This window comes from Silurus meridionalis, chromosome 29 (genome assembly GCF_014805685.1).
Source record: "Silurus meridionalis isolate SWU-2019-XX chromosome 29, ASM1480568v1, whole genome shotgun sequence".
In the NCBI taxonomy this organism is placed as follows: domain Eukaryota; kingdom Metazoa; phylum Chordata; class Actinopteri; order Siluriformes; family Siluridae; genus Silurus; species Silurus meridionalis.
This window is the reverse complement of record NC_060912.1, coordinates 6,711,742-6,739,539: the sequence shown is the minus strand read 5'-3', so window position 1 is coordinate 6,739,539 and position 27,798 is coordinate 6,711,742. Positions and strand designations below refer to the sequence as shown.

At 36.5% G+C, this 27,798-nt stretch overlaps 1 protein-coding gene across 1 annotated transcript in view; it reads left to right on the top strand.

Annotated features, from left to right (window-relative positions):
- Positions 1 to 27,513, top strand: part of clcn1a (chloride channel, voltage-sensitive 1a) — a 34,256-nt gene extending 6,743 nt beyond the window's left edge. The window contains exons 2-23 of the mRNA XM_046844140.1: positions 1,770 to 2,019; positions 2,341 to 2,472; positions 2,933 to 3,061; positions 4,333 to 4,466; positions 4,552 to 4,629; positions 5,339 to 5,417; positions 6,996 to 7,121; positions 7,296 to 7,380; positions 7,897 to 7,998; positions 8,311 to 8,395; positions 8,503 to 8,658; positions 11,161 to 11,230; positions 11,416 to 11,526; positions 14,067 to 14,280; positions 17,051 to 17,184; positions 17,368 to 17,549; positions 18,066 to 18,147; positions 19,615 to 19,700; positions 19,881 to 19,925; positions 26,334 to 26,438; positions 26,829 to 26,915; positions 27,008 to 27,513. Of these exons, the coding sequence (XP_046700096.1) occupies positions 1,770 to 2,019; positions 2,341 to 2,472; positions 2,933 to 3,061; positions 4,333 to 4,466; positions 4,552 to 4,629; positions 5,339 to 5,417; positions 6,996 to 7,121; positions 7,296 to 7,380; positions 7,897 to 7,998; positions 8,311 to 8,395; positions 8,503 to 8,658; positions 11,161 to 11,230; positions 11,416 to 11,526; positions 14,067 to 14,280; positions 17,051 to 17,184; positions 17,368 to 17,549; positions 18,066 to 18,147; positions 19,615 to 19,700; positions 19,881 to 19,925; positions 26,334 to 26,438; positions 26,829 to 26,915; positions 27,008 to 27,445 (2,910 nt within the window). The 3' untranslated portion in view covers positions 27,446 to 27,513. The remainder of the gene's footprint in view (positions 1 to 1,769; positions 2,020 to 2,340; positions 2,473 to 2,932; positions 3,062 to 4,332; positions 4,467 to 4,551; positions 4,630 to 5,338; positions 5,418 to 6,995; positions 7,122 to 7,295; positions 7,381 to 7,896; positions 7,999 to 8,310; positions 8,396 to 8,502; positions 8,659 to 11,160; positions 11,231 to 11,415; positions 11,527 to 14,066; positions 14,281 to 17,050; positions 17,185 to 17,367; positions 17,550 to 18,065; positions 18,148 to 19,614; positions 19,701 to 19,880; positions 19,926 to 26,333; positions 26,439 to 26,828; positions 26,916 to 27,007) is intronic.
- Positions 27,514 to 27,798: the final 285 nt, after the last annotated feature.

Here is a 27,798-nt window from a genome sequence, read left to right as displayed (position 1 = left end):
CGTGAGGAACATGGACATGAACAAGGAACTTTTTAGAACATAGAACATCAACTAAAACAATATCTTAAAAAAAGCAAACCAAGGTTTTGTTGTATTGTATGTTTCTGTCTTTAATAATGAAGCAATATCTGTAGCACTCAGAGATTCACCTCTGTCTTGCCTCTGCGTTCTCTAGTAGTCTATTACGTGCAAGAGTTCGCTTCCGACCTTGTGCCAGTACAATCGTTTTATTTGATTTTAGTTGCAATTGTTGCTTTTGTACAGTAGATACATAACAGTTCATTTGTTTCAAGTAATTTGTTTAAAAATATATATTTTCAGGACCATTTTGCGGGAGTCCTGTGAATGATTTTATTCTCCCGCAAACCCCCACACACGGGGTCTCTACTTTAACAATTATTTCTTTCATATGTCAGGTCAGATGGCTTTCTTTACCACTGTTGACTCTGTCCTGCTGTTCTGCTTATTAGGAATGCATATTTTTTAAAGCTGTTTTCTGATAATATCTCGTTTAGACACCTTAAGTATACAATTGAGTAAAACTAAAGTGAATTGTTAGATTTCATATTATCACAAAATATGTACTGTATATGACAAATGTTTAATGGGTTCTTAAGTTATAAAACATGAGAGATGTTTGCTTTGGCTCATTGTATTCTTTTTTTTTTTAAAGGATGAACAGAAAATATCTATATCCTACACATATATATGTTAACAGTAAAACCCCAATTCCCAAAAAATTGGAATGTTGTGCAAAATGTAAATAAATACAGAATGCAATGATTTGCAAATCTCATAAGTCCATATTCTATTCACAGTAGAACACAAAATCATATCAAATGTTCAAACTGAGTGTATGTATACAATTTTTAGGAAGAAATAAAGTCATCTTAAATTTGATGGCTGCAACAGGTCTCAGATATATCCATTCATCGATGGAGCCTTTCCAAATGCCCAAGCTGTCCATTCAATCTGCTCTAAGTGCTGAGTGCTGAAAACAAGCCAAATGGTCCCTTTCCTCTTTAGTCTGAAGGACATGGTGTCGATGGTTTCCAAAAATAAATTAAAATCTGATAAAATAAAATTTTCCACTTTACTATGTACCATGACTATGTTAAATGTAGTGCCACCTGAGGGCCTAAAGATCATAAACATCCAGATTTCTCCATATTGTTTGACATTTGTTTGATGATATTATATACTGTAAATGATGAGATATTTAACTGTTTTGCAATTTTATGTCGAGAAACATTATTCTGGAATTGTTCCACAAGTTTCAGACACAGTCTGTCACAGATTGGTGCAGCTCATCCCATCTTTTCTTTTGAGACTTTGCCTCTCTAAGATACACTATTTATACCCAATCATCTTACTGAACTGTTGTCAATTAACCTAATTAGTTGCAAAATGTTTTTTCTTACAGTTTAATTGCAATATACTAGTTTTTCCACACGTTTGTTGTCCCATCCCAACTTTTATTTATTTTTTTATTCAAATGACATTGATTATATAATATGCCAAATTCTCAATATGACATATCATTTATCCTGGGATTGTCCTTCATTTTTTACTTGTAATAGTTATATTAGTCATGATAGATTTTTTTATGAATGTTCGGTCAGGCAGACTTTATAGTTTTGGCCTTACTGGTGTAATTAAAATGTGTGATGGGAGTAAAGAAGTTCTGATAAACAGTGGCAGTTCTGTTGAGGTAAAAGTATCATGTCAATTAAAATATTATAATATTTGTATTGTTTTTTCCTGCCTAGCTGTATGGGGAGTACCGTGAACCCCCTGGAGGGTCTAGTCAGCGGGAGGCTGGCCGCCTACTGACAGAGAGACAGGCAAGGAAACAGCATTATGGACGCCATCAATGTGGTCCTCGTGGACACTATCAGCACAGTCACAGCCAACAAAGCCAACATAAAATGGAATCGGACGCAGGACATGCTAGAAAAGAATCAGATATAAGGCGCGCATCCTCTTTGAAGCAACAACCCTCCTACTCCAAGTATAAAGGTGACATTCAATGCTTTATATCTTCAACATGAATACTCTCTGTGAAAGGCTTAGATACAAGGGAGGTTTTGTAGACATTGAATTATTTAACATGCAGTATCAATGGTATGTAATAGTGCAGTTGTGTTTGCCCCAATAGTAGCCCTCAGAGGGTAAACATTAAACATTATTTCAAAAAGCAGAACAAAACAACAATAGAAAAGCTAACCCAAGATTACATGGACCTTCATATGCTACTACAAATTTAACTTGGTATGCAGTTATATTAGAACAAGTATCTCTTTTGTCTAAGCATTTTTGATGAGTGATTTTTTATTACAGACTGCGTGGCTCGTGTACGGAGGTTCCTAATAACTAAATTAGGAGAAGACTGGGTCTTTCTAGTGCTGCTGGGTATCTCCATGGCTTTAGTCAGTTGGACTATGGACTATGCCAGTGCCAAGAGCCTCCAAGGTACCACAACATTTAAACTTATTCAGAAGCTATTCCATGTCCAAATTCAAAATGAGTAGTTGAGCTTTGTAAATCATTCCATAAAGAAGTACCTTCAACGGATAGTTGTGTCTGCACTCTGGTATTAGTCAATCAAACATGTTTTAAGAAACTGGGTAATCTTCTTCTTTTGCTGGTTAAAGGTGTCCATTGGTCAAAAATCGAGTTTTAGCTGCTTTTCAACATGCTCTTTGTTTCCGTAATTTTCTTCTAACCATTTTGTTTCCTTTTTCCTTCTCAATTTGTCTCTGTCCTTCCTATTCGATTCATTCCTATTCCATAATTTATTTCTAAACAACCCAAATATATCATCTTCTAATACTCAAATATGATCCCCCAAGCACATTTCCATTTTTCCCATTCTTCCTACTTTTTTCTATCACTTCTCTCATACATTGCTTCTACTACCCCTTGTATTTAGCTTATAAGTGGATGTATGGACAGCTGATGGGAAATGTCCCACTGCAGTACTTGGTTTGGACCGCCTATCCAATGGTGCTCGTCTTGTTCGCCACCTTCTTCTGCAACTTGATTGCTCCACAAGCCATCGGTGTGTACTCTTTGCTTTTCCCTGAGCAATTAACATTTGTCCTCTGCTTTCTTATAGTGCTTTCATTTTAACCACTTCTACTTCTATTTGAAGTGTAAGCTTATAACGCTGTAGCGTACCGCTTCAATGCATGCTGCATGCTACCCATAAACTGTATGAATTCTATTGCAGTGATGGCTGGTTACGTGTTTAAATGGGAGGGCTAAAAATATCAATAGTGTCTTTGACAATAAAACTAATATATATACAATATCATCATTATAGTATATATACTACGATTATAAGGTTTCCTTAATGCCTTAATAGTGATGTCAGTGAAATTATTACACACAAATTGATGCATTCAATATATGGTCAACAGGAAAGATGAAGCTCTTCTTTTCAAGCAAAAAACCCAAAACCCCAAAACAATGAACGTGCTATTATAATATGTTCTTGTCCTTTTGTAATTTGTACATTGACAGGATCTACTTTTACGATCTACTTTTACTTTTTTTCTACAAAGGAATTTTAGGGAAAAGGAGAGAAGAAAGAAGGCCTCGTTCACATTAATTTCACCCATGATGGTATTTTACATGTACCTCTTTAATCCCCACTGATTTAACTGCTGGATTTCGCTCTGTATTATCACCTGCCATAACTGCCATTGACAGATTACATGAATCTACTCCCTGGTCTAGAAAGAAAACAGCCCCAGCATTGCTTCCTTATCCCATTCTGTGTATTACTCTTAATTATTAACAGAAGATAATATAATGTGGATGCCAAAACCTTAAACCTTGTATGAATTAGTAGACCTTTTAGCCCTCTCTGCCTGCATTTAAACCATGATTTACGGTCAACTTGTTACTTATACATTCTATCATTCTTTGTGATATACTATATTAACTACTAGAAAGGTTGCAAAAGGATTCTCAAATAATACTTGAAGAACGTTTGAAAGTCTTTCCTCAAATATATTTTGTTTATAAATACATGACAGGCCCGATAAATTCTAACTCTGATGTGCACGCCTGATAAAAGGACGTTGTGGATGTTTTCTTGTTTAAGATAGTAGTGGAACAGCATTAATCTTTATACTGTACATTGTACACTACTATCAGTGTCACATTTTTGCATCTTCTGCCAAGATGCAATGAAGATATACGAGTGTCGTTGTTTAAATGACTCAAAACAGAATTATTCAGTGAATAATATCTTTAATGATTCTGCCTGGAGTTACCACTTCTTGAACCCTCACCCCCACCTTTATCTTCCTTTTCTTTCCTCAGGTTCTGGCATCCCAGAGATGAAAACAATCCTTCGAGGAGTTATGTTGAAAGAGTACCTCACATTTAAAGCATTTATAGCAAAAGCAGTTGGTCTTACTGCAGTACTAGGAAGTGGAATGCCAGTAGGCAAAGAGGTAATGTGGCTACATATCTAGCATTTTTACTGAATGTAAATGATTGACTGTAAGATACCAATAAGATTTTCTTTGTGTTTTTCAGGGTCCTTTTGTACACATAGCTAGCATTTGTGCCACTGTGCTCGGCAAGTTTATGTCCTTTTTTTCTGGGGTCTATCAGGTAAGCAGAATGTAGCTGCTTTTAATGACTGTTTAACTATAAGCTGTTATATAGCTGAAAGAAAAGCTTTTTGGTTGGATTTAGAATCAGTTCTACCAGGGTTTTAACAGAAGTGCACTATATGAACCAATGTGAGTGGACACCTGACCATCTCACCCATATATGTGCACAATCACATTGCGTAGTATGTTCTTGTTTGCTGTAGCATTACAGTTTCCCTATACTGGAACTCTGAGGCCCAAACTTGTTTCATATGTCCAGAGTAAGCTCCAAAAAGGTTGGGGTGGAAGAACGTGAGTGTCCTGCACTGTTTTGGGATGAGCTAAAACACCAAATTCATCCCATCAGCCATGCTCCAAAAAGTAGTGGAAATCTTTTGGAAAAGGGTAACACTTATTAAAACAGTTAAGGGGGAGTAAATGCATTGCAGAACATGACCACAAATGTATATGGCAACATCTAAATGTATAATAGAAATGCTGTACTGGATGCAGTGCAATGCTATGATGCAGCTAAATAATTTGATATTGTGATATTCAGTACAAAATAATGGGTTGTCACAGACAAACTTATCCTTATCAAAGTTTTTAAGCAAAATTAGGAAAAACATATTGAGTTATATTTATATTTAAAAAGAAAAAAAAAGTAAATGAATCATATATTTATTTGGTAATTGCATTCGTTTGTCTCTGTTTCTTTGTGTCAGTAGAGCCCATACTGCTACACAGATATCCTCACAGTCGGTTGTGCTGTGGGAGTAGGCTGCTGTTTTGGCACACCGCTTGGAGGTAAAATATATATATCTCAATATATCTATATGTCAATAGAACGAAAACATCTAATCGCAATTATTCACACGATTGTCTTGAGTTAACTCGTGATTAATCGCAGCTTAATCGCACATTTTATCTATTCTAAATATACCTTAAAGTAATAATTTTCAAGTTTGAATACTCTAATCAACATGGGCATGGACAAATATGGATTCTTTGTGCAAAATGATGTTTAATATTATTGAAACCACTCAAAAAATTTGAGCATAAAGAACATAGACAAGTAAAAAAATGGTACACGTTCATGTTTATTAAACACATGGAAAAAAGAAAATGATTATTATTTTACAAAAACATTATGTTTAAAGTAATCACGGTGTTTTATGTAATCATGATCATCAGGATACCAGACAGACCTTTTGCTATTTTTGTACACGGATGGTTTTAATTGCCGGATGTGTGTGATTTTGGTGCTTGATTTGAGACTTGTCGCATCAGTAAAAGAAATGTTTAGTGATTAAAAATAATTTTTTTGGTGGATTTTTTTATGTCTGAGTAAAGAAAGAACGTCGTGAAAAAATGTGTGTTGCGATAAAGGTTTTAAATTGACCTCTTTCATATTTATGTATATTTTTATTAGAAATAGCCAAACAAAAATGCGCGCTGCATTATTTGCGTGTTAATAAAATTAGTGCTGTTAAAATAAATATGCGTTAATAACATGTACATTTTGATCAGGTTTGATATATATACATACAGTGTATTCCAGAAGTATTCAGACGGCCTTCACTTTTTCTTAATTTTGTCATGTTGCAGTCTAATTAATCTACACTCAGTATCCCATAATACATTCACAAAGTGAAAAAAGCTGAAATATCACATGTTCAAAAGAATTCAGACCCTTTAAAACAGCACTTAAAAAATTAGTTCAGGTGCCTCCCAATTCTCTTGCTTGTTGCTGAGATGGTTCTGCACAGCTTTTCTGTGACACACCTCTCTATAGAAGGCCTCACAGCTTACAATGCATATCAGAGCAAATAACAGAGCCTGCAGAGCTCACAGACAGGATTGTTGCAAGGCACAGATCTGGGGATGGGTACAAAAATATTGCTGCTGTACTGAAGATTCCCAAGAGGACAGTGGCCTTCGTAATTCTCAAATGGAAGAAGTGCGTCACAGCCAGGACGTCACATGGCCAAACTGAATAATCAGGGAAGAAAGGCCTTAGAAAGAGAGGTGACCAAGAACCCGATGGCCACTCTGACTGAGCTCCAGAGATCTTATGTGGAGATGGAACAAATTTTGTGTAGGGCTCCATCACTGCAGCCCTACACTAATCTGCGCTTTATGGCAGAGTGACTAGACGTAACACTCTTCTCGGTGCAAAACCCATGAATGTCCGCTTGGAGTTTGCCAACACAGTCTGTGAGTCCTTCTGGTGCCTTTATTGCTCTTTTTCCTATTTATAAATAACAAACACATAACAACATTTTTAAAAAGTGAAGAAGGTCAGAATACTTCCCAAACGCACTGTACATCGAATGCTCTTTATACATTTATATATTTTTCTTCATTAGTTTTATTCTTCTTTAGGAGTCCTGTTTAGCATTGAGGTTACATCAACGTTCTTTGCAGTGAGAAACTACTGGAGGGGCTACTTTGCTGCCACATTTAGTGCCTTTATATTCAGGGTACTTTCAGTGTTCAATAAAGATGCAGGTGAGATTTGCCTTTTTTTTTGCAGTCCTCAGATTTAACAAAACCCTGAAGTAGGCAAAGTAATTCCAAAGAATTTATATCTCATCGCTATATATTGTAGCCTATTTTGTTTAAACTATTTCCATTTGGCTTTGTTTCACCATTTGAACAAACCTTCATTCTTCTTTTTCCCAGTCACCATCACTGCTCTGTTCCGCACCAAGTTTCGCATGGACTTCCCCTTTGACCTGCAGGAGCTGCCAGCATTCGCCATCATTGGGTGAGAGCGTGGGGCAAGAGCGTGCCGTTCGTGGTGAGGGCACAATCCTGGAGCTGTATTTGTTGTACCGCAACCCTCGCAATGCCATAGAACTAACTTAAAAGCGAAGATGATTGTGGTGTACCATGACATCCCTGTTTTGGCTTATCAGTTCCCCTCGACAAATGCACACTTTTATAGATGATTTTTTATTTGATGCATGGCAGTGAATCACATTTTGTTTTGCATGTCAGCTGATTGTTTTGGTGTTTCATAAAACACTGCTGTACCAGGAACAATACTTATGCAAAAAATAATCAAAATATTTTTTCTGTTTTTAAAACAAAAGCAATGTAAATGTTAAAATGTTAAGTGAAACACTAAAAAGGAACATAATGATTATGCGCAATTATGAATAAATAACTGAATGAATAATTCATTATATCAAGACTTTTCTGAGTTAGTGGTAGTTCTTGTTCTTTTGGTACAGTAGATCAAATTTGATCTAATGTTTATTTCTGTTGCTCTACAACACAGTATTTCTTGTGGGTTTTTTGGAGCTTTCTTCGTCTACTTGAACCGGCAGGTTGTCCTGTTCATGAGAAGATCCAACCCCATTACACGGGTTTTTACCAAACAGTAAGAGAGCCATGTGAACAGAAGGAACATAGAGCATGTGTACACATTTTAAAGTACGCTTACTGGCAGCTCAAAAACGCTGCCTTGAAATCACCTTAATTCCTATACATTTCTAAAACCAAAAGGAAATGTTTGAAGGCTAGCAGATCTCAGATGACATTATGGTCAGAGTAATCAGCCTTATATAAGGCACTTTAATGTCTAGTGACTCACTTGTTCTCTGACTTAGTTTTCCTACATTGGTTGATTTGCAGTTAGCTGAGTAGCCTCACCAGTTTTACTATGAAACTCTGTTTTTTTTTCCTCACACAGCCGACTAATTTATCCAGGTGTTGTAACTTTTGTGATTGCATCGCTGACATTCCCTCCAGGATTTGGACAGTTCATGGCAGGAGAGGTTAGAAAAAAGCAACATTTATGCAGCACAGTGTTTTAATTAAAATTCGATTTAATACCTGACATCTTTTAGTCTCTTAACAGTATATTCATTATATTTCAACACAGCTAATGCCCAGAGAGGCTATAAATTCTCTGTTTGATAACTTCACCTGGACCAAAATCTTGGGATCTACTGCTCCTCCTGGTCTGGGGCGATCATCTGCCTGGCTTCATTCAGATGTCAATGTATTTGTCATACTACTTCTCTTCTTCATCATGAAGGTAAAGTTCTGTATATATTTGTTTTTTATTCAAATTGAGCATCATTGCATAACTTCTTGGAAGTTGTTTGACTTGTATAATAAAAGTGTATCATGGCTTGTGTTGACAGCCACATTCTTGTGGCGAAAGATCAAGTGTAGGATTACATGTGTGTGATCCTGAGCCAAAGCAGATATCATGCTTCAGGAGAATTGCTGAGAATTGCAAGTTGTAGATTACAGTGTGAAGAAGTAATCGGCCATAATAAAAGATAGGCAGCGACCACAGTCTTAATTTTTGGGTGGAGGTTACAGCATCTTTTAAAAATTCTAATTACTACTATACTATAGTACTATAGTTCTTACATCATTTATCCAAAAGTAATGCAAATCTTCTCTGTATTACTTATTATAGGGGTTCCTTGCAACCCTGAAGCTAAACCTAAATTGGTTTTTGAAGTGAAGTTCCCGATGAGAACTCATCTACATGATTTGAGCTCTGATTTTCTTGTCACAGACTAATGCTGGGGATTTGTCATCCGCTCAGTGACAAATCGCTGTGTGCCCCACTTGGTGACAGTTTGTCTAGTGTGAGTGGTTCAGCAGAACGATTTTCTCAGTCTGCAAGCTGTCGCAGATGCTCCAATATTTTCAAGTATGTCCGAAAATGCTTCAAATGAATCTTGTGAAGCACCTCTATGACAAGCAGAACTACAGTAAGCAGTTAAAAAGTTGGAAAACAAATGGTTGCTCAGACAGTAATGCTTTTGTGACAAATGATTTGCCATATCAGACCCGAATCTTTGATAGAAAAGGGAAAAAGTATTTATTTTCATTATACATATTGTATAGTATGAGCAATCTATGCATCCAGACAAACAATGACAAGGTGTGTTCCTTTCTTGGCACTGACAATGTTAAGTAAGCAACTTTGGACACCCTCCCAGTCTGACTGTGTGGCAGGGCCAATGCTGGCATATTGTCTGGCAGATTTAGACTCTGATTCAGAGTCAACTCAGAACGACCTCAGGCTAAATAACTTGCTGCTCACAGACTTTATGTCCAGCACAGCGAGGAGCTGAGAATTTTGTCTGAGACAATCTAAAATAAAAAGGGACAATGGGTTTTAAGACATGGCTCAGCTACATTAATTATATAAAATCTGACAACACAAGAACTTGCCTTTTTTAAAGGAATTAAGGGATGCTACACACTATATAGATGCACTTGAGAGGTTTTTTTTGTTTCCCAAACTGATGAACTGCAGTATTAAACTGTACCCTTGGTAGCATTCAGAAAAGTCCAAAAAGCAATGCAATGTGGCCTGCAGTCAAACTTTTATCATGTACTCTTTCATATAATGCCAAATATGAAAATATTCATTGTGCAACAGTGTGAAACCTGACAGAACAATGGTATTCTCGTGAGATCTTATAATAAAAGGCGCACAGGTGCCAATACTTTAATATTTTACTGCTTGCGTAAGAGCAAGCTATAGATGTTGAGCCCTCTGTGGGGGAGCTGGTCGAGGGCTCTCACTTAGCAGTGGGACGCCGGGGTCAGGACATGGACTGGCTCTCTGTCAGTCTGGTTAATGCATGATGGCAGGTGTGGTGGGGCACAGTCTACATTGCCAGACACATTGTTGAAAACATGCCAGGGTCGTTTTTTTGGCATGCTGCTGCTGCCCAACAGCTTACTGTCAACTGTGGTTCTTGCTGAATATATGGTCATTGCAGCTTGCCATACCACTCTGCCCATGACTCTGTCGCCGGTTCACCACTGTTTCTTTCTTAGACCACTTTTGATGGATACTGACCACTGCACAGTTTTGGAGATGCTCTGACCCAGTCGTCTAGCCATCACAATTTGGCTCTTGTCAAACTCGCTCAAATCCTTATGCTTGCCCATTTTTCCTGCTTCTAACACATCAACTTTGAGGACAAAATGTCAACTTGCTGCCAAGTATACAATATTCACCTACTAACAGGTGCCATGATCATGAGATAATCAGTGTTATTCACTTTATTGGTCATTATGTTATAATGTCCTAATGTTTTGCCTGGTCGGTGTATATCGAATTGTTTCCAGGACAATATGCAATATGTTCCTATAGACCTTATAGTAAATAAATGTTTAAGTCTGTTGTAGACTTTATGGTTTGGTCTTTGTCAGCTGAGGTATTGATTTCAATGCAGTAAGACCTGCGATTATTGAAAACATAGCTTGGTTTAATGAAGATTGGATTTCAAAATGGCTATTTCAAAAACAGAAAAGCTTAAATGTAAATCGGAAGCTATAAAGAAAAAACCTTCGCTAAATTTTAATAAAGGAAACAGTCAAGCATGGACCACATCCACTAATATTTTAAGTATTTCAAATTGTAATTTGTTTAGTATTATCTATTAGCTACAAGCCTTAGCATAAACAATGCAACTGGAATACTTTTAAGCATTTTGGTTTTGTTGAATAAAATATGTATGAAATCTAAAGGCAATTAATCATTTTGCACTGTATTCTGCAGTTCTGGATGTCAGCTGTTTCAACAACAATGCCCACCCCCTCTGGAGCATTCATGCCTGTGTTTGTACTTGGTAAGATATAAAAAAAAAGCAATAGAAATGTTTTTTTTCTTGAACAATAATAGAGAAATCCAGACATTTGTCACTATACAATAAGTTGCCTTTCTGTTGTTAGTGAAATTTTCAAGGGCAACCAACTTGCCTTCAATAAAGGAAATTACTGGGGCAAAGTCGGTTAAATCTTCTTCTCCATCTAGGTGCAGCATTTGGTCGTCTAATCGGGGAGATCATGGCCTCCCTATTTCCTCATGGCATTCTATTTGATGGCATCCTTTACCGGATCACTCCTGGAGGGTATGCTGTAATTGGTCAGTCTTACTTCTAACTTCTTTTCTTTTCTCTTGTCTTTTCTTCTATTTTCATTTCTCTCTCTTTTCATTACAAACCATATAACTTACTAAAAAATGTGTTAGAACAATAATTTTAACTTCCATTTCTGATATGAAAGCAAATGCTTTGATTTGGTATATCAATGGTATACAAAATTCATATAATATTTGATAATATTTTATAAAAATGAAATAGATTTAATCAAATTAATGCAATACACTTTTTTTATTATATTGATGTCAGGGATCCACCAGCCACACCCAATCACTCCAAGCAGCTCACCAACTTACTAATCATCTACACCTGGTCCACATCAGTCACCACACCATAAGAACCCTGTTTATCCACAAGCTCATTGTCCATTCTACAGCTTAGGCTAATGAACATTCAGGACTACCCAAGCTACTCCGTTTGGTTTCGCTTAGCATACAAGATTCTGTGTGTTATCTGTTCTCACTCTGCCACAGTTGTTCTCCTGGTTCAGTTTACCCTAGTTGGGTGCTCCTTTTTTTTTGTGCTTTTTGCCTTGCCCTTTTGCTTTTCATTAAAAGGCCGTCGTTGAATTCACTTGGTTTCCAGTACGTTCTTTGCGAATGATAATTGATTAAATTCAATCAATATTATTTAATTAATTTGGCACAAATTAAATTGATTAAAAAAAATTATTGGTTTACATTTGTTAGACCCCATTTCAGAAATACAAATGTGTATGTATGTATGTATGTATGTATGTGTGTGTGTGTGTGTGTGTGTGTGTGTGTGTGTGTTTTACGTTAAAGTATTTAATTTTCTAAAGATATGATCTACTTAACTGTTCTATTTAATTCAGCATACTTTAACAAATGTCTTCATTCATTCCATCATTCATTCACTCCCTCGATATGTGGAATTGATGTATATATATTTATATATATATATATATATATATATATATATATATATATATATATATATATATATATATATATACACATGTAAAGATCTTCAACAGTCAAAACTCAACCTATGTTGCAGTATTTATATCATTTAGCAATCCTTCACTGAAACCATCTAATTGAGTTCCCACATGATTGTCATGATTATTTAAGGAACCACAATTAAATAAGTATTTACATATCATTCTGTTTCATTGTATGAAGTCATTCTATTGATTAACAAAGTATGTGAGTGTGGGAAGACTATTGTTTTACAGTTGTCAAAGTCAGAGTCATAGTCCTACACCTGCCATTTAGTCCAAAGGTGCCAAATCATTCCATCCATTGAGGACAATATTCTAAGAGGCAGCTGTCCAGTAGATTGTGAGATCAGCTGTGCTCTAGTGCATGAACTAATGGACTGTTCAGTTTACATCTACTGCATTTAGCAGAAGCTTTAATCCAGAGTGACATACAAAGTGCTTTAATGTCATCAATGAATAAATCAACACTGGTTCACTAAGTTGCAAACTTATGATTCTACGAGCATAAAACTGGGAGGAATTATAGCACACATAAATATATAAAACAAGCAGGGAAAATCAGTGCTAGTTCAAGTGTTTCAGGAAGAGGTAGGTCTTCACCTGTCGTTTGAGGCAGTTCATTCCATCACCTCAGTGCCAGAAGATAAAAGTGTCTTTATGTCTAATACTTCTCCTTGAATGGGAAATATCAAGCATGAAAATATTCATTGTGCAGTTCCACTTTAAATGCGTCTTCATTGAGTGACAATTATTTGATATCCTTTATATGGGAAACAATGGGACTTTTTATATAACAATTCAACACTTAAATTCAGAATCAGGAATAAACTACCATCATTTTTCTGAACTGTTAAGTATGTTGAGTAGACCCACTTACCTCTACCCAAGAGGGAACAAATTTAATAGATCAGAACATTACATTTACATTTACATTTGCGGCATTTAGCAGACGCCCTTATCCAGAGCGACGTACAAAAGTGCTTTGAGTCCCTAGCAATGAATAAATCTACACTGGTACACAAGATTACAGATTTAATATAAATATAACTCTTATATGACTCTTTATTACCATTACCATATGGTCACTGCCTGATTTTCTCTGTTTTGATCAGTAAAGCACCCCAATGGCTGGTTGGTTAACATTCACAATAAGTATACAGTATTTTCACATTTTGGATTAATTTGGTCTGCTTTGATAATGGAGAGCTTGACACTCCCACATCAACCAGTGTATGGATATTTAAGGGGCCCTACATGGCCAGTCTATTTGGTTATGTTGTTTTCTGATTTATAAATCATGAGCTACTCTGTATCCTGGTTTAGCTTTTCCTATTTCCTAGTGCCAAGTTTTTAATAAGCAGAATTACAGAAAAGTCAATAACTGCAGATTGAAGTGTTAATTTCAGTGCAAGTAGCTAAACAATAATGAAATGACTATATGTGCCATATGCCAGGCAATCTGTATGTATTTTTTTTGCAGCAACAAGTAAACAAAGCTTTCTCTACAACATTTTCATGGTGTATTCCACAGTTCTATCTGTTGCTTTGTACATTTTGCAGGTGCAGCAGCTATGACAGGGGCTGTCACTCATACAGTCTCTACTGCTGTGATTTGTTTTGAGCTGACTGGTCAGATCTCCCACATTCTGCCCATGATGGTAGCAGTTATCCTGGCCAATATGGTGGCACAAGGACTTCAACCCTCACTTTATGACTCTATCATCCAGGTCAAGAAGTTGCCTTACCTCCCCGAACTGGGCTTTGGCCATATAAGGTAAGAACATTTGTGTGCAGAATGCCACACCAATATGGCATCTTTTTAATTTTTATGGTATACACATAAAGTATGCTCAAGAGGACTTCCATGATTTGTTTTGGTCAATTTTGGGACAGTTATGTCATCTTGGAGCCATTTAGATTTTCTGATTAAATGCTGTGCCATGGCTGGACTATGTGTAAGCCTCAGTATGCTACACTATAAGGACAAAATTATTGGGCCATCTGACTTTTCCATCCATACGTGGCTCTTTCCAGAAATTTTAACACAAAGTTAAAGGCACAAAATTGTATATAGTAGGATGTCTCTGGATGTGGTAGCATAAAAGTTTTCCTTCATTAGAACTAAAAAATCCAAACCTGCTCATTGAGCACAAAGTGAGCTCTATTAACATGTTGTTCATATGGGTTGAAGATCTTGAGTGGCACCAACCTCAACATTATTGAGGATGTATGTAAACACTGACTGCACCCCAGCCCTCCTTATGCTACATCAGTACCTTACTTTACTAACAGCCTTGTGGTTGAATAAGCACAAATTTACACACTCACACTCCCAAATCTAGTGAAACATCTTCCCAGAAGAGTAAAGGTTATTATAACAGCAAATTGGGACTAAATGTGTAATGGGATATTCAAAAATCACGTCAATCTTATGGTCAGGTGTCTACAATAGATTTATCCATATAGTGTATTATTGGTTATATTTAATTGCACTGTATGCAGAATAAATGTGAAGTATATTAAGCTCAGTATTAGACAACAAGTATTGAAATTTAGATTATAACCATCTACCATCTTTCAGTGGTGGACAAAGTACACATACCATGTACTTGAGTTAAAGTAAAGATGCATTCAGTAAACATTTAATCCAGTAAAAGTAAAAGTTCTCCCTTTAAACTTTCACTTAAATAAAAGGACAAAAGTATTTTCTTTTAAATGTACTTACGTATCCAAAATATTATGATTATTATCCATTTTGTCACAAGACTCTTTACTTAAAAATCAAGACTTATATGTTACTGTTAGCACACCAATCTATTAATAGAATTATATTAATAAGTCAAACACTGATTGATATCTATTCAAATTATCCTTAAACCAAAACCTTTTTTTCAACTACTTCAAACAAATCATGCGAATAAGGCCATGTGTGTTGTGGCGAGTCCGAGTCTGGAGTTCTTCATCATTTATTTTTTTTCCAAATGTTCTGCCTGCTGTTGAACTGAAGCTGAACTGTATGTTGGTGATAATTAGATACCACCAAGCGGCCATCAAAAAAGTTCAAAACAGAACGTGCGTTCGACCCTGATTGGTGGTTTGCTGCGTGCTTTGCCAGTTAAGTTTTTATCCAGTCATAAATAAAAGTAACAACAGATTTTGTAAAATGTAATTGAGTAAAAAGTAAGATATTTGACATTGAAATGTAGTAAAGTTAAAGACTCTCTAAAAGGAAAAACTTCAGTAAAGTACAGATACCTGAAAAAGCTACTTAATTACAGTAATGGATTACATTTATTTCGTTACTATCCACCACTGCTATGTTCCCATTGTGCAGTGTCTACTTTGCATTTGGCCATTTCTCTCCATGAGGCCATTCAGGTGCCTGTTCAGTTCCTCTTCACAAGATTAGAATACTGCAGCTTTCTTTTGGCAGGCGATCCAGAATGCAGCAGCATGACTTGTTCTTTTCAACTTTTTATACCACTTTCTTCTGTTAAACTTCTCATCTGATGTGACAGCTGCTAAGACATTATTCTGAGGAAAAATAAAGAACAATCTCCATTCACTGCATGATAACCCCTCAATATTTAGATTTACTTCCTACCTTTTCGCATCCTCCGCCCCCCTCTTCTTTGACTGCTGATGAAATTGTACCCATCCCCCCCCCCATCTTATTCATCATTACATTTTAAATGACTCCACAACATCTGGCCATGGTCAGACATCAGCAACTACTGACTCACCAAACTGTCATCAGTCCTCATCCTCCTCCTTGCTATTTTAGCAGCTACCAGCAAGGACCACACTTGCAGGATGAAATGTCTTGGAATTCATGCAAAGTGTGGCAGTGGTTTGCTTATTACATGGAGATACAATGAACTGATCTACATTGATCTACACATGCTCTAATCAGACTGGTGTTCCACAATGTCCAGGATTGGTTCCTCTTCGGTTCCCCCTCTGTACGTTCTATTTTAGTGTATCCTTAGATGTTTTTATACTACTTCTATGCTGGTGACAGTGAATATAGCCTCTTCTTCCCTCAGTGTGTCTGCTTAGATCTCAACATGTTAGACAGGCATCTTATAATGAATAAAGGCTAAATCATGTATCTGATTTAATACTGTTATTCATCTCTGCTGTATATCTCTTCATTAATGTCTCACTTAATTGATCTCACTTTGAGCTCGTTTAGCGTTTTTATAATGATTTTAGTTTGTAGATTTAGAATCCTAACGGTCAGGTTAAAGGTTAGAGCACCAAGAAGAAACTCCCCAAGATGTTTGAAATGAGATAGAAACTAAAAACCAGACTCCAAAAATCCCAACCTGTGGCTAACAGTGGATAATTCTTGAGGTGATCACAGAATAGTCATTATGATTACAAAGAAACATAGACTGGTTAGATTATCCATTAAAGCAAGACAAAAAATTTTGTGAATTATAAAGAAAAATAAACATTTATGTACAAATTTTACTTAACTTAGACTGAATAAAAATATAGACTAAAAACCATGTCTGAAGTGTTTGTTTTTTCTGTTGCAGTCAATATAACATTTTTGTTGAAGACATCATGGTGCGAAAGGTGAAATATTTGTGCTCAGAGTCAACGTACCGAGAAGTGCTTCATTTACTAGAATCCACAACCCTCAAAAATTTCCCTCTTGTGGACTCAAAAGGTGAGAATTTCTAGAGCCACATAATGGCTTATTTTTGCCATACGAGGTGTTGAATGTTGTTTTTTTTATGTGATCAAGCCTGGACTTAAATTGCCTGGACTTAAATTGTAATAGATATATGTTTGGGTTAAATGCAGTTTAAATGATCTACTCAAAAATTCATCGCCTGTTTTCCAACCCAAGAATCAATGATCCTCTTGGGAAGCATTGAGCGGTATGAGCTTCTTGCCCTCTGTGACTGGTGGCTATCAGCAGAACGACGGATCATGACACAGGAAGAGGGTTTGCAAGGCCAAGGGTTGTGTGAAAGCTTGGAATCTATTGCCTTTGTGGATGAAGACGGAGAAGATATCGATGGTGAAAAGGTGTGTGAACCTGGCAGAATTGTATTCTAGAGTTTGCTCAGAAACTAGAATTTTGAAGACATCACTTTTGGAATTATGATTTATAGTGCAGCTTGATTTCTTTGCGTAAAGTTTTAGTTTAAAATCCCCAAAGCGCTAGTTTAGTGTGTAGACAAAATTGTAAAATACAGAATGATTACTGTGCATCGAAAATTTTTGAATGCTACACATGGAACTTAATTACACAGACATGCCCGAAATTATTTAGGGATCAATTAATCAATTCTGTGGTAGTGAATGTAAAAAAGCTTGTAGTATTGACCAATTACTAGCAATTTTGTAAAAAGCTTTTCCTCTTCCTCTTCTTCTTCTTCTTGTTATTATTATTAGCTTCATTCATGCTAAATTACTAAATCTTTTAGAAACATACAGAAAAAACTTATTCATAAAAGCATAAAGAATTGATTGGATGAATGGTAAATGGTCACTGTGGGGTGGAAATGGGATGTAAACCACTGTTCCCCTTTAACATCTCAGAGCATACCAGTGCTGGAAGAAAGAAATGGCCCTTTACCATCACCCAAACAGCTGGAGACCACCACAAATCGCACCCCTCCTGGTGAGTTTATGTTATACAGTGGAACCCCGGTGTATGAGTGCCTTGTAGTATGAGAATATCAGTGTATGAGCAGTTTTACTAGTAAAAATCTTTGAGCATATTTCAGGAAGACAAGCATTTCTTTTGACGCGTTTGGTTCCAGTCACTCGTTCAGCTCGTCGCTCGTCACCTCCCTCCCCACGCTTCATGCTCATTCGCTATATAGATGTTTTTCTGGATGCATTCTCGTCGTTCTGCTTTTGTCTGTTTTTATAGTGTTTTTGTTTTATTTCACAATACATTTTGCATCATGGGTACCAAGAAGTGTAGTGATAGCGCTAAAAAAAGAATAACCATTAAAATGAAGAAAGAAATTGTAGAAATTTTTATTATTGAGGTCCATTTGCGAGTCCCAGGAACTGGTGCACCTCAGGTAGAGTGCCACTCGGGAGCGGAGCGATGGCATTGACTTGCAGCCGGCTCTCTCGAGAAGCGACTTAGCGTGGTTCGCTCTCAAGAATATATATATTTTTTTGTCGAACAATTAACCGACAATTCAACACATACACACAAAGCGCTTCGTGAACAAACAAAAGCTGGCGCTCGCCTCACTTCATGTGCGTTTTATAGTTCCTGGGCGTGACGTCACCCCTGCCGGTGATGGCCAGCATCCAATTTTTGACTGATTGCACACATTATTTCAGAGCGTGAACACTCGGGCACGTTCCCAAATCGTTTCGACGCAGCTCGAGTCCTAAAAGCGAACTAACATTTGTGTCTATTTTTATAATTAGAAAACCCAAAAACCAAACTCGCATTGGTGGCCAGTTGCTATGCTACTTTTTCTTCTCATTATTATTCTTCCACTTCTTTTTCTGCCTAGGATGTAAATGGTAACCAATAGAACCATCAGGTATAACATTCTGAAATTTGTCACATTGATTAGAATGTGTGTAAGGGACATCTGACCAAATGCTGAAAATGCTACAACAGTATTATTAAGTCAAATATGGGCTTGTAGATTTATTAAGTGACAATGGATACCCTAGGTCGAGACAAGTCCTATCATCCTGGACTTTGTCAAAAGGTTTTTTTGGCTAGTTTATAATACTTTTGTACCCAACTTGTCATACATCATCTCCAGTGAAGGTTTTACAAACTCAATAGAATTTTAAATGAATTTGTCTGTATGGGCCAATAAATGTGATAGTAAAGCTGCCAAAACAGGTAGTGGGACTGCATCACCACAAATTACATTACTGAGTGTGGTTAAACCATACATATCATGAGTAAAACTACACATTACTCTTGAAGTTCTGGCTCTGTTTTTTTGTGATTGCTTAGACAACAATTGTAGCACTTATTTAAACATGTGGCTCACTGTGTCTGGGTGCTTGGACCCTAGAAAAGTTATTGTTGTTAATTATTGTATTAAGTAAATAACAAAATGGTCTCTCTTTGTCTCTTCACTTCCACATTACACTTCAGATAAAGGTCCCCTCCAGTCTTTCAGGAGAACTCTGTACAACTTTTTCTCATCCTCTTCAGAAAGACAGACAGATGAGCAGTCAAAGGTACAAAAGTTGATCTTATTACGGTAGATTAAAAAAAAAAAAAAGCTTGCTTTTTCATCATTGTTAATCCATGACTCATATACTTGTGTATATTTGTATATGTATATATATATGTGTAATATAATATATTTATATACAGTATGTGTATAATATGTATATATTGTTTTTTTTTTTTCACAGGAGCCGACTCCTCCACCCTTTACTGACACCATGACACCTGAAGAGGTTGTAATTCTACTCAAAATTTTCAATCTAGCCACGTTTATTTATTTGGTACTCAAACATGACACACACACACACACACACACACACACACACACACACACACACACACACACACACACACAAAAACTTTGCATGTACTGGTACTCAATGGCTATTTTCTATAGCAAACAAGACACATAATCCAAATAGGGAAGGGTTATGAGATGCACAAACAATAGGAGCTGGTCAAGACAATATATCACAACAAAGCAGCAGACAAACTCGGTATTGAAAACACTGAGCATATAATTATTAGTGCATTTGTATATATGGAGTCTTTTTATACTGTGAGAGTGTGCTGTGAAAGTGATTGAGCCTAGGTAATCAGTGTTCTGATGAGTGTGAATATGAGAGAGAGAGAGAGAGAGAGAGAGAGAGAGAGAGAGAGAGAGAGAGAGAGATTCGGGTATTTCAGCATCAATTTACAAGAACCACTTTCTGAATCGCTACCTTTAAGAGAAATTGTTTTCTATGACATCCGACTGGGCTGTGGGCCTGAATGATTGTGGTGGCATGCATGAAATTCATGACATATTAGCAGGTAATTACATCCTTGGCTGGCACCCAGCACCTCTTTTCTGGTCTGCAGTCTTCCGGTTGCTAAACATGACTAATCTTAGAATAGGACAATTGAGAATCCAGTCTCACAAGCAACAAACTCTAAAATGAAAAGGCTTGGTGTGATTGAGGTGGATGAGTGTGGTGCTGAAATCTTGCCTAAGTTGCTCAAACATCTGGTCTGCTGAAGCATTACAGCTTTGAGGTCCCTTTTTTTTTTTTACCAGGGTAGTCAAGAGGAATATGTTGTTGCTGAGACCTTGAATGAAATGGCAAGAGATATTGCTCAAACCTAGGAAACACTGTAGCTATTTGACAGTGGAAGGTACTCAGGTAACTCACATTTTTTTCCCAGAGGTGTAACAGTACACGTATTCATACCGACATATTTTGGTACAGGACTTTCAGTTCGGTACATGAGTGTGCCGAATGCAATCCCTTTTTCGTTCGGAGCATACAGTAGTTCAATTTCTGATGGATTCCCTCAAATACATATTAAGTGCAGGACCGCTGATTTATTTAGTCTCCGACTGAGCGCAATTTTCTTTTTATTATTTTTAAACTTGAAAACATACACAAACATGCCAGGGGTATAAAAAATAAACTCGAATTAGCGCAGTGTAATTGTGGCTGCTCACTCCATACCGGAAATATGGAAATGCTAAAGAATCCATAGCACTCACATTAGCCACTTAAATATGAAATGTAAAACACAAACGCACTTACATACACATCTGTATTACTCAAATAGGGTCTAACAAATGTGAACTATTCAATAAAATCTTTCCATTTATTTAATTTTATTTAATCAATACCGTTTGTGCTAATTGAACTGATTACTCAATTTAATCAATATAATAAAATGTGCATTGCATTAATTTGATTTATTCTAGTTTTATAAAATTTATTACATTTTGATCACAAATGTCAGTAATAATAAACTGCATTAATGAAAAAAACACCCCTGTTTTTCACATAGTTAAGGTTTGAGTGTGACAGGATGTGAGTGGCTTCAGCATGGGTGTAGATTAGAATGTTGTCAAACTATTGACACATAATTCTCCAATGTTTACTGCAGAAAAACACTGAAGCCACTGAATATAACACATATGGAATCATGCAGTACTTATAGTGCTAAATGGAATATTGCACTTATCTCCTTTAAGGATGTGTACCAGATCATATGCACTTTGCAAGACAGGTTAATTAAAGATCTTTGTCTCTTGTAGTTTTAGCAGAGACCAGGTGGCTGGTTTTGACCGTGCCAAAAAGCTTGCATTATTCCTAATGCTTTGCAGGACTTTCACTTGGTATGTTGTTTCTGTCTTTTGATGGCATAGGTAACCCTTAACTGGTTGTGTGTGGATACTCTGCAAATAAGGTGTGGTTGCTGGTTTGTAAATGGAGGAGCAGAGCAAGGGAAACTAAGTTGTAGCGATTTTAGGCTTATGTAAAACAAGGGTATTTCAATTACTGGCAGCAAAGATAAAGAAGTGAGAGCGATAAACATCACAGGAGCACCATCTGTTTATCATCACTTAAAAGGAAAGGAAAAGAAAAGAAAAGAAATATCCCTGCCTCCCATTTTCTTATTGCTAACTCAATGCAATAATTTGGGGGAAGATTTGCTGCCATGATATCATCACAAGTGCTGAGTCAGGACCCTCATCAGCATTTGATAGATGCAACAACAGGCCCTCTTTCAGCTGTGCACAAAGCTGCAATAGTGCTTCCAGACCCTGCTCCAGGTTCTGACAGAGGACTAGCAGATGCTGTGGAGCCTATTCCAAGCAGCAGGTACTCCAACTTTATTTGTTGATCAAGCTCTTATCTGAACTGCAGAAGTGTGGGGCTTGCCAGCATCACAATGGGTGGTCCACCTGCTGCAGCTACTGTCAGGAGAAGCCCAGCATGTGGCCAACAGCTTCCAGTTACAAACCTGCTGGAATTCCAGGACTTAAAGTAGGCCTGTTGACACCTGAGTGCTAAGGTAAATCTTCTGGAGGACACCTTTTACTGTCCTGAATCAGGAAAGTTGGCAAGTTAAAGGTGAAAGTTTCTGATGTCAACCATGTCAAACTTACAGAACCCCACATTAATATATCGCCCAGGAACAGTGGTATACAATAAACATCATATGCCCAAAGTAGTTTGGTGGAAAACTATGCTTGATTATGGGAGTATTCAAGAAATAACATTGACTGGTCCAGTGTGGGGGTCTTGGTTCCCAAGAGAGATGGTTTAGTAAGGTCAATAAGCAAGGTCCTTAACCCTCACCTGCATAGTTGTATACACCGATCAGGCATAACATTATGACCACCTGCCTAATATTTGTGTTGGTCTCCCTTTTCCTGCCAAAACAGTTCTGACCCATTGAGCAGCACAGCATTAACTTCTTTAGTAATTTGAGCTACAGGAGCTCGTCTGTTGGATCGGACCACACGGACCAAACTTTGCTCTCTACAAACATCAATGAGCCTTGGCCGGCCATGACCCTGTCGCTGGTTTACCATTGTTCATTCCTTGTACCACTTTTGATAGATACAGACTACTGCAGATTAGAAACAGCCCACTGCAGTTTTGGAGATGCTCTGACCCAGTCATCTAGACGTCACAATTTGGCCCTCGCTCAGATCCTTTCGCTTGCCCATTTTTCCTGCTTCTAACACATCAACTTTGAGGACAAAATGTTCACTTGCTGCCTAATAAATCCCACCCACTAGCAGGTGCCATGAGGAAGAGATAATCACTGTTATTCACTCACCTGTCATCATGTTATAGTGTCATAATGTTATGACTGGTTGGTGTGAATAAGATGACTGTAAAACCCTCTGTACAAAGGCATCTGCCAAACACCATAAATGTTATTTGAAAGCACTGGTGTCTCTGCCCTCGTTTGAATCATCATCAGAATCAAAATTAGAATACACTGGAAACGAAAGCCATGTGCTCTCTTCTTTGAGTCCAGTCAACTGTGCTCATTCCAGAATTTTACATGTCAACAGGCCAAATAAACTCAGATACTTTGCAGCTGTCTGGAATCACATCTTGTCCAGCAAAAAACCCAGCAAGCACTGTAGCAAACAAACAACAAAAAACCCATTGTAGTCTGCTGGATCTCTGATCTACTTATTTGGGCAAGCATTTAGTGGAGATGTAGGCACTGTTGGTGATGGAACTGGTGTGTCTGGAGTGGTGGCTCTTCGCTAGGCTAACTGTTCAGGTAGCATGTTGATCTGCTGTTGCTCCTTTCCTTTGCAATGGCTCTTTGTTACTACTCATCATTGTCTCCTTCCTCAATGGAATTGTTAAGTAAGTAATTGTCTCGCAGGAAACAGTTAAGGATTCAAGTGCAGGCAACCCATATATAAATCTGATGAACATATATGAGCAAATACTTGTGTAATATATTGTGTAAAACCATTTTTGATACATTAAAGTAGAACACAATATATCAGATACCTGATGTTGAGATATGGAATTAGTTACTTTGTGTAAACAGTGTCACATAGATGTGAATGTAGAATTGGCTCAAGGGACTATTCAACATTGATACACTCCTAGGGAGTTATTTGAGAGGTCTGGCTTGTGCTTATCTTTGCATCTCTGCTGTTGGATGTGGATCCGCCAAATGAAAGTGAAAATAATTATTCATAATAATTATTATTTGAATAGAAGCAAACAATTCAAATAGGATATATTTAAAATGCTATAAAATAACTATTTTTGTTTCAAATTACACTTTCATGACATGAATGTAATAAATCTGAAAATAACTTGATCAAAAAAGGAGATGTTGCATATACAATAAAAAAAACCAAACAAAAAACAACTCTAATGGCGGCAAGTCGGAGGTATACTTCCTACAATTCTGACTCAGCGACAAGGAAGATTTGGATGAAAAGATGTGGAGATTTTACAAGGTAAGATATTTTCTATATTTCTAAATGATTTACACTTAAACATCAACTATTTTTATGATTTAATCAGATTTAATAAATAGCTTAGTTTTGCTTTAATTGCAGTTATGGGCGAATTAACTATTTCCTGAATTTTATAAAAAAAAATACATCTTTAGAGTAATTTTGTTCATTATAAGATGTGCTGTTGACTGACTACGTGAATCATGTTTCACAGATTAGGTGTTAATGTTTTTTTTAACCAGTATTGTCATCTCGACGTACATTTTCCTTTGCTAATATGCTGACTCTCAAAAAAACATGAATGCTTGCTAAATGTAGGATTTTTAATGAATTATTGTAATATTTTTGGTCGTCTTAATGCATCATATTTAAGCAAATTACGTGTGTATGATTTGTCATCTTGACGTTCATTTTACTTTGCCAGAAATGTCCTTGAGCAAATATGCCAAAGCGTTGGACAAACACACTGAGTCGACTGTATTTGAAAGGAATCTACATTCAAAGGTTTGATTTCATGTTCAAATTGTGTACATGAAGTGAAACAGGCATTTTCATGCATTTTTTAATTGCAAAAAGTCTAAAGTAATCTATTTGTACTATTTCAGAGAGCTCATCGATGTTACACCATTCCACATTTTTGCTTTTTTTGACTCCAGCTTGGGACAGTCACTAAATAACGGTATTTTTTTTTCTTTTTCTTTATTAAACTCAACTTTACTCATGTAATTTCTTTTGTAAAAGGGTTGATGTCTGTTGTTTTCTCTCTCCTTTTTTGACTTTTAGATGTGAGTTTTGGGAGTGACATTATTCCAACATTATTCCCAACAGTTTGGTTGGAACAATCACTCAAATGCAGTGTTTCATGTTGATTGTATTGTACCATGCAATGCTAACAAAATATTACTTTGATAATGTGAAAATAATGTTTAATGTTGCAATGTTATAGTTATGTTCTATTATGTTTCATGTTAGATTTGTTTTCTTGTTGATCCCTGTAACTTGTTGGCAAATAGATTTTAAACGATTGCTTTAATTTAAGTACTGCATTATGTCCTGTCCTTTTTTTTTTTACTCTGGAAGCAATTGCAAAGCAATAAATGTTTAAAAATTAAACATGTTTTTGACAATTTATTTAATAGAATTAAGTAAATTTAAGGTTATATAAAGTAAATAATAATAAGTTATTGGAAAATAGTACATTTTATGTATTAAGCAAGCTCAGTGTTTGTGTGTTTGTGTGTATTATAAATACAAGGATAAACAATGTTTACCCATAGTTAAAAATGTATTCTGTATGCATATATGCGTCATATATTTGCATACAGTACAAGTATCTGACATATATTTTTAGAACTGTGTAATCCAAACATGAACATGTGTGCAATATATGTACTTTGCATTTATTGCTATAAATCAGATTTCCGTATCTGAAAGATCACAGCCACATCATTCAAAAATGAAATGCTCAGGTGATGAACAAACAACGTAAATGGAACTAGGCGGTATATCACAAACAGGAAAAAATTCATTTTAAAACCCAGAGAAACAAACAGGAAGCTTTGATATAAATAGGTATAAAACCAACAAACATATACCCTTTATTTACAGCTGTGTTCCAAGACTCCTTTAATACTCATACGAACATCAGTAATCTAAATGGCCATGTTTGTAAGTAAATCAAGCTGGATTCTGGTATGTGTTAGATATTGATACTGCCATTGACATATCATTAATGTTAAAAAAGTTCCTGGAAACCTGGAGCGTAAAATTTCTAGAAAGTAGCTCTGTCTTTGTAACAATGTTATCCTTTTTCATATATTTAAAAAATATATACATATTAGTTTGTTTCAGTATTTGACCTGCATATGTCTGGTATTGCCTTAAACAGATTAAAGCATGGGAGGATTTAGAGATGGATAAACCAATAGAACTTGTACGAGTAAAGATAGACCCATCTCCTTTTCAGCTGGTGGAGAGAACATCACTACACAGGGTGAGTTTACCCTATGCATCTTTTGCCTATTTAAGCAGTAAATGACTTGGAATGAAGGACATTTACAAATAATAATTTGCTGTCAAGTGGTGTGCTAAATTTGACTTATTTATATATTTGTTTTGCTATTAGGGCATGTACAGGCTGTTGTTGCGTGATAAATACAGTGTTTGTGTGTAAAACCTCTCAAATGCAGTAGTACCTTGTATTTATTACAGTAGTATTTATAATATATATATACTCTATATATTAATTAAACTTAATTCAAAAACAAATAAATACCAATACAATCCTTTTGAAGTAGAATAATATTGTCCTTTCTATATTAATATTATTTTACATTAATGACTGTACATGAAGATAATGTGTGCTGACTGTTTTTTCACACAGACTCATACACTGTTCTCCTTACTGAGCCTCAGTCATGCCTATGTAACCAGCATAGGCAAGCTAGTGGGAGTTGTAGCACTAAAAGAGGTAGATACATTTAAATACTGTATGCTGGGATACTATAATACTATTCAATATCCATATCTATATATATAATTTTTGTCAATATTTTGTGTTAGCTTAAGGCAGGCATTGAGGGCTCAACACGGAGCGGTGTCCGCTTGCGTCCCCCTCTGGCAAGTTTCCGTGACACCGTTCGTAAGTACTCGAAGACAACTCAGGCCTCTTCAGTCCCAACTTCCCCTGTGTCCGTCTCCACCCCTGAATCCTTCCAGCTTTCATCCCAAACCCCTCCAGTTCCTCTGTCCCCGGTCAAACAGCAGGAAGAGGCGAAAGTGTTGATTGAAGAAGCAAAGCAGGAGAACTCGACTACTGGAAGCAGCAGTGCAACTAGCAGTCCTCAGACAGGAAGTACACTCAGCAAAACAGGAGGTCCCCATAGCAGCCCATCTCAAACTCCTTCCTCCCACCCCACTATGTTGCTCTCGTCCCTGACACCTGTCCCTGAGGACGGAAAAGATGATGAGCAAGAAAGTGATGATGAGCAACCCATTTAAAGCTGTATTTATAATAAAAGTATTTAAAACATAAAAAAAGAAAAACAGAATTTGGGTAAAAATGAATCTCAGAAGCATTTGGTTAAAGCAGACCACCAAAATATGCAGATCTCAAATGAACAATACTTTTTGGTACATAAAAATAGCCTGTTTGTTTTTGTTCTACTATAAAACTATCTGGTGGATTCCTAAGTATTCTGCTGCATTTTGAAACAAGGTGGATTTGATGTTGCCAGATAATCTTGTGTTAGGAATAAGCTAATCATCAAACTGTGATGCTTTTTTAACTCCTGGGTGATCTGTACGATCAGTGTATAGATTTGAAAGGTGAAAATGTCTGCACAGTATGTAAT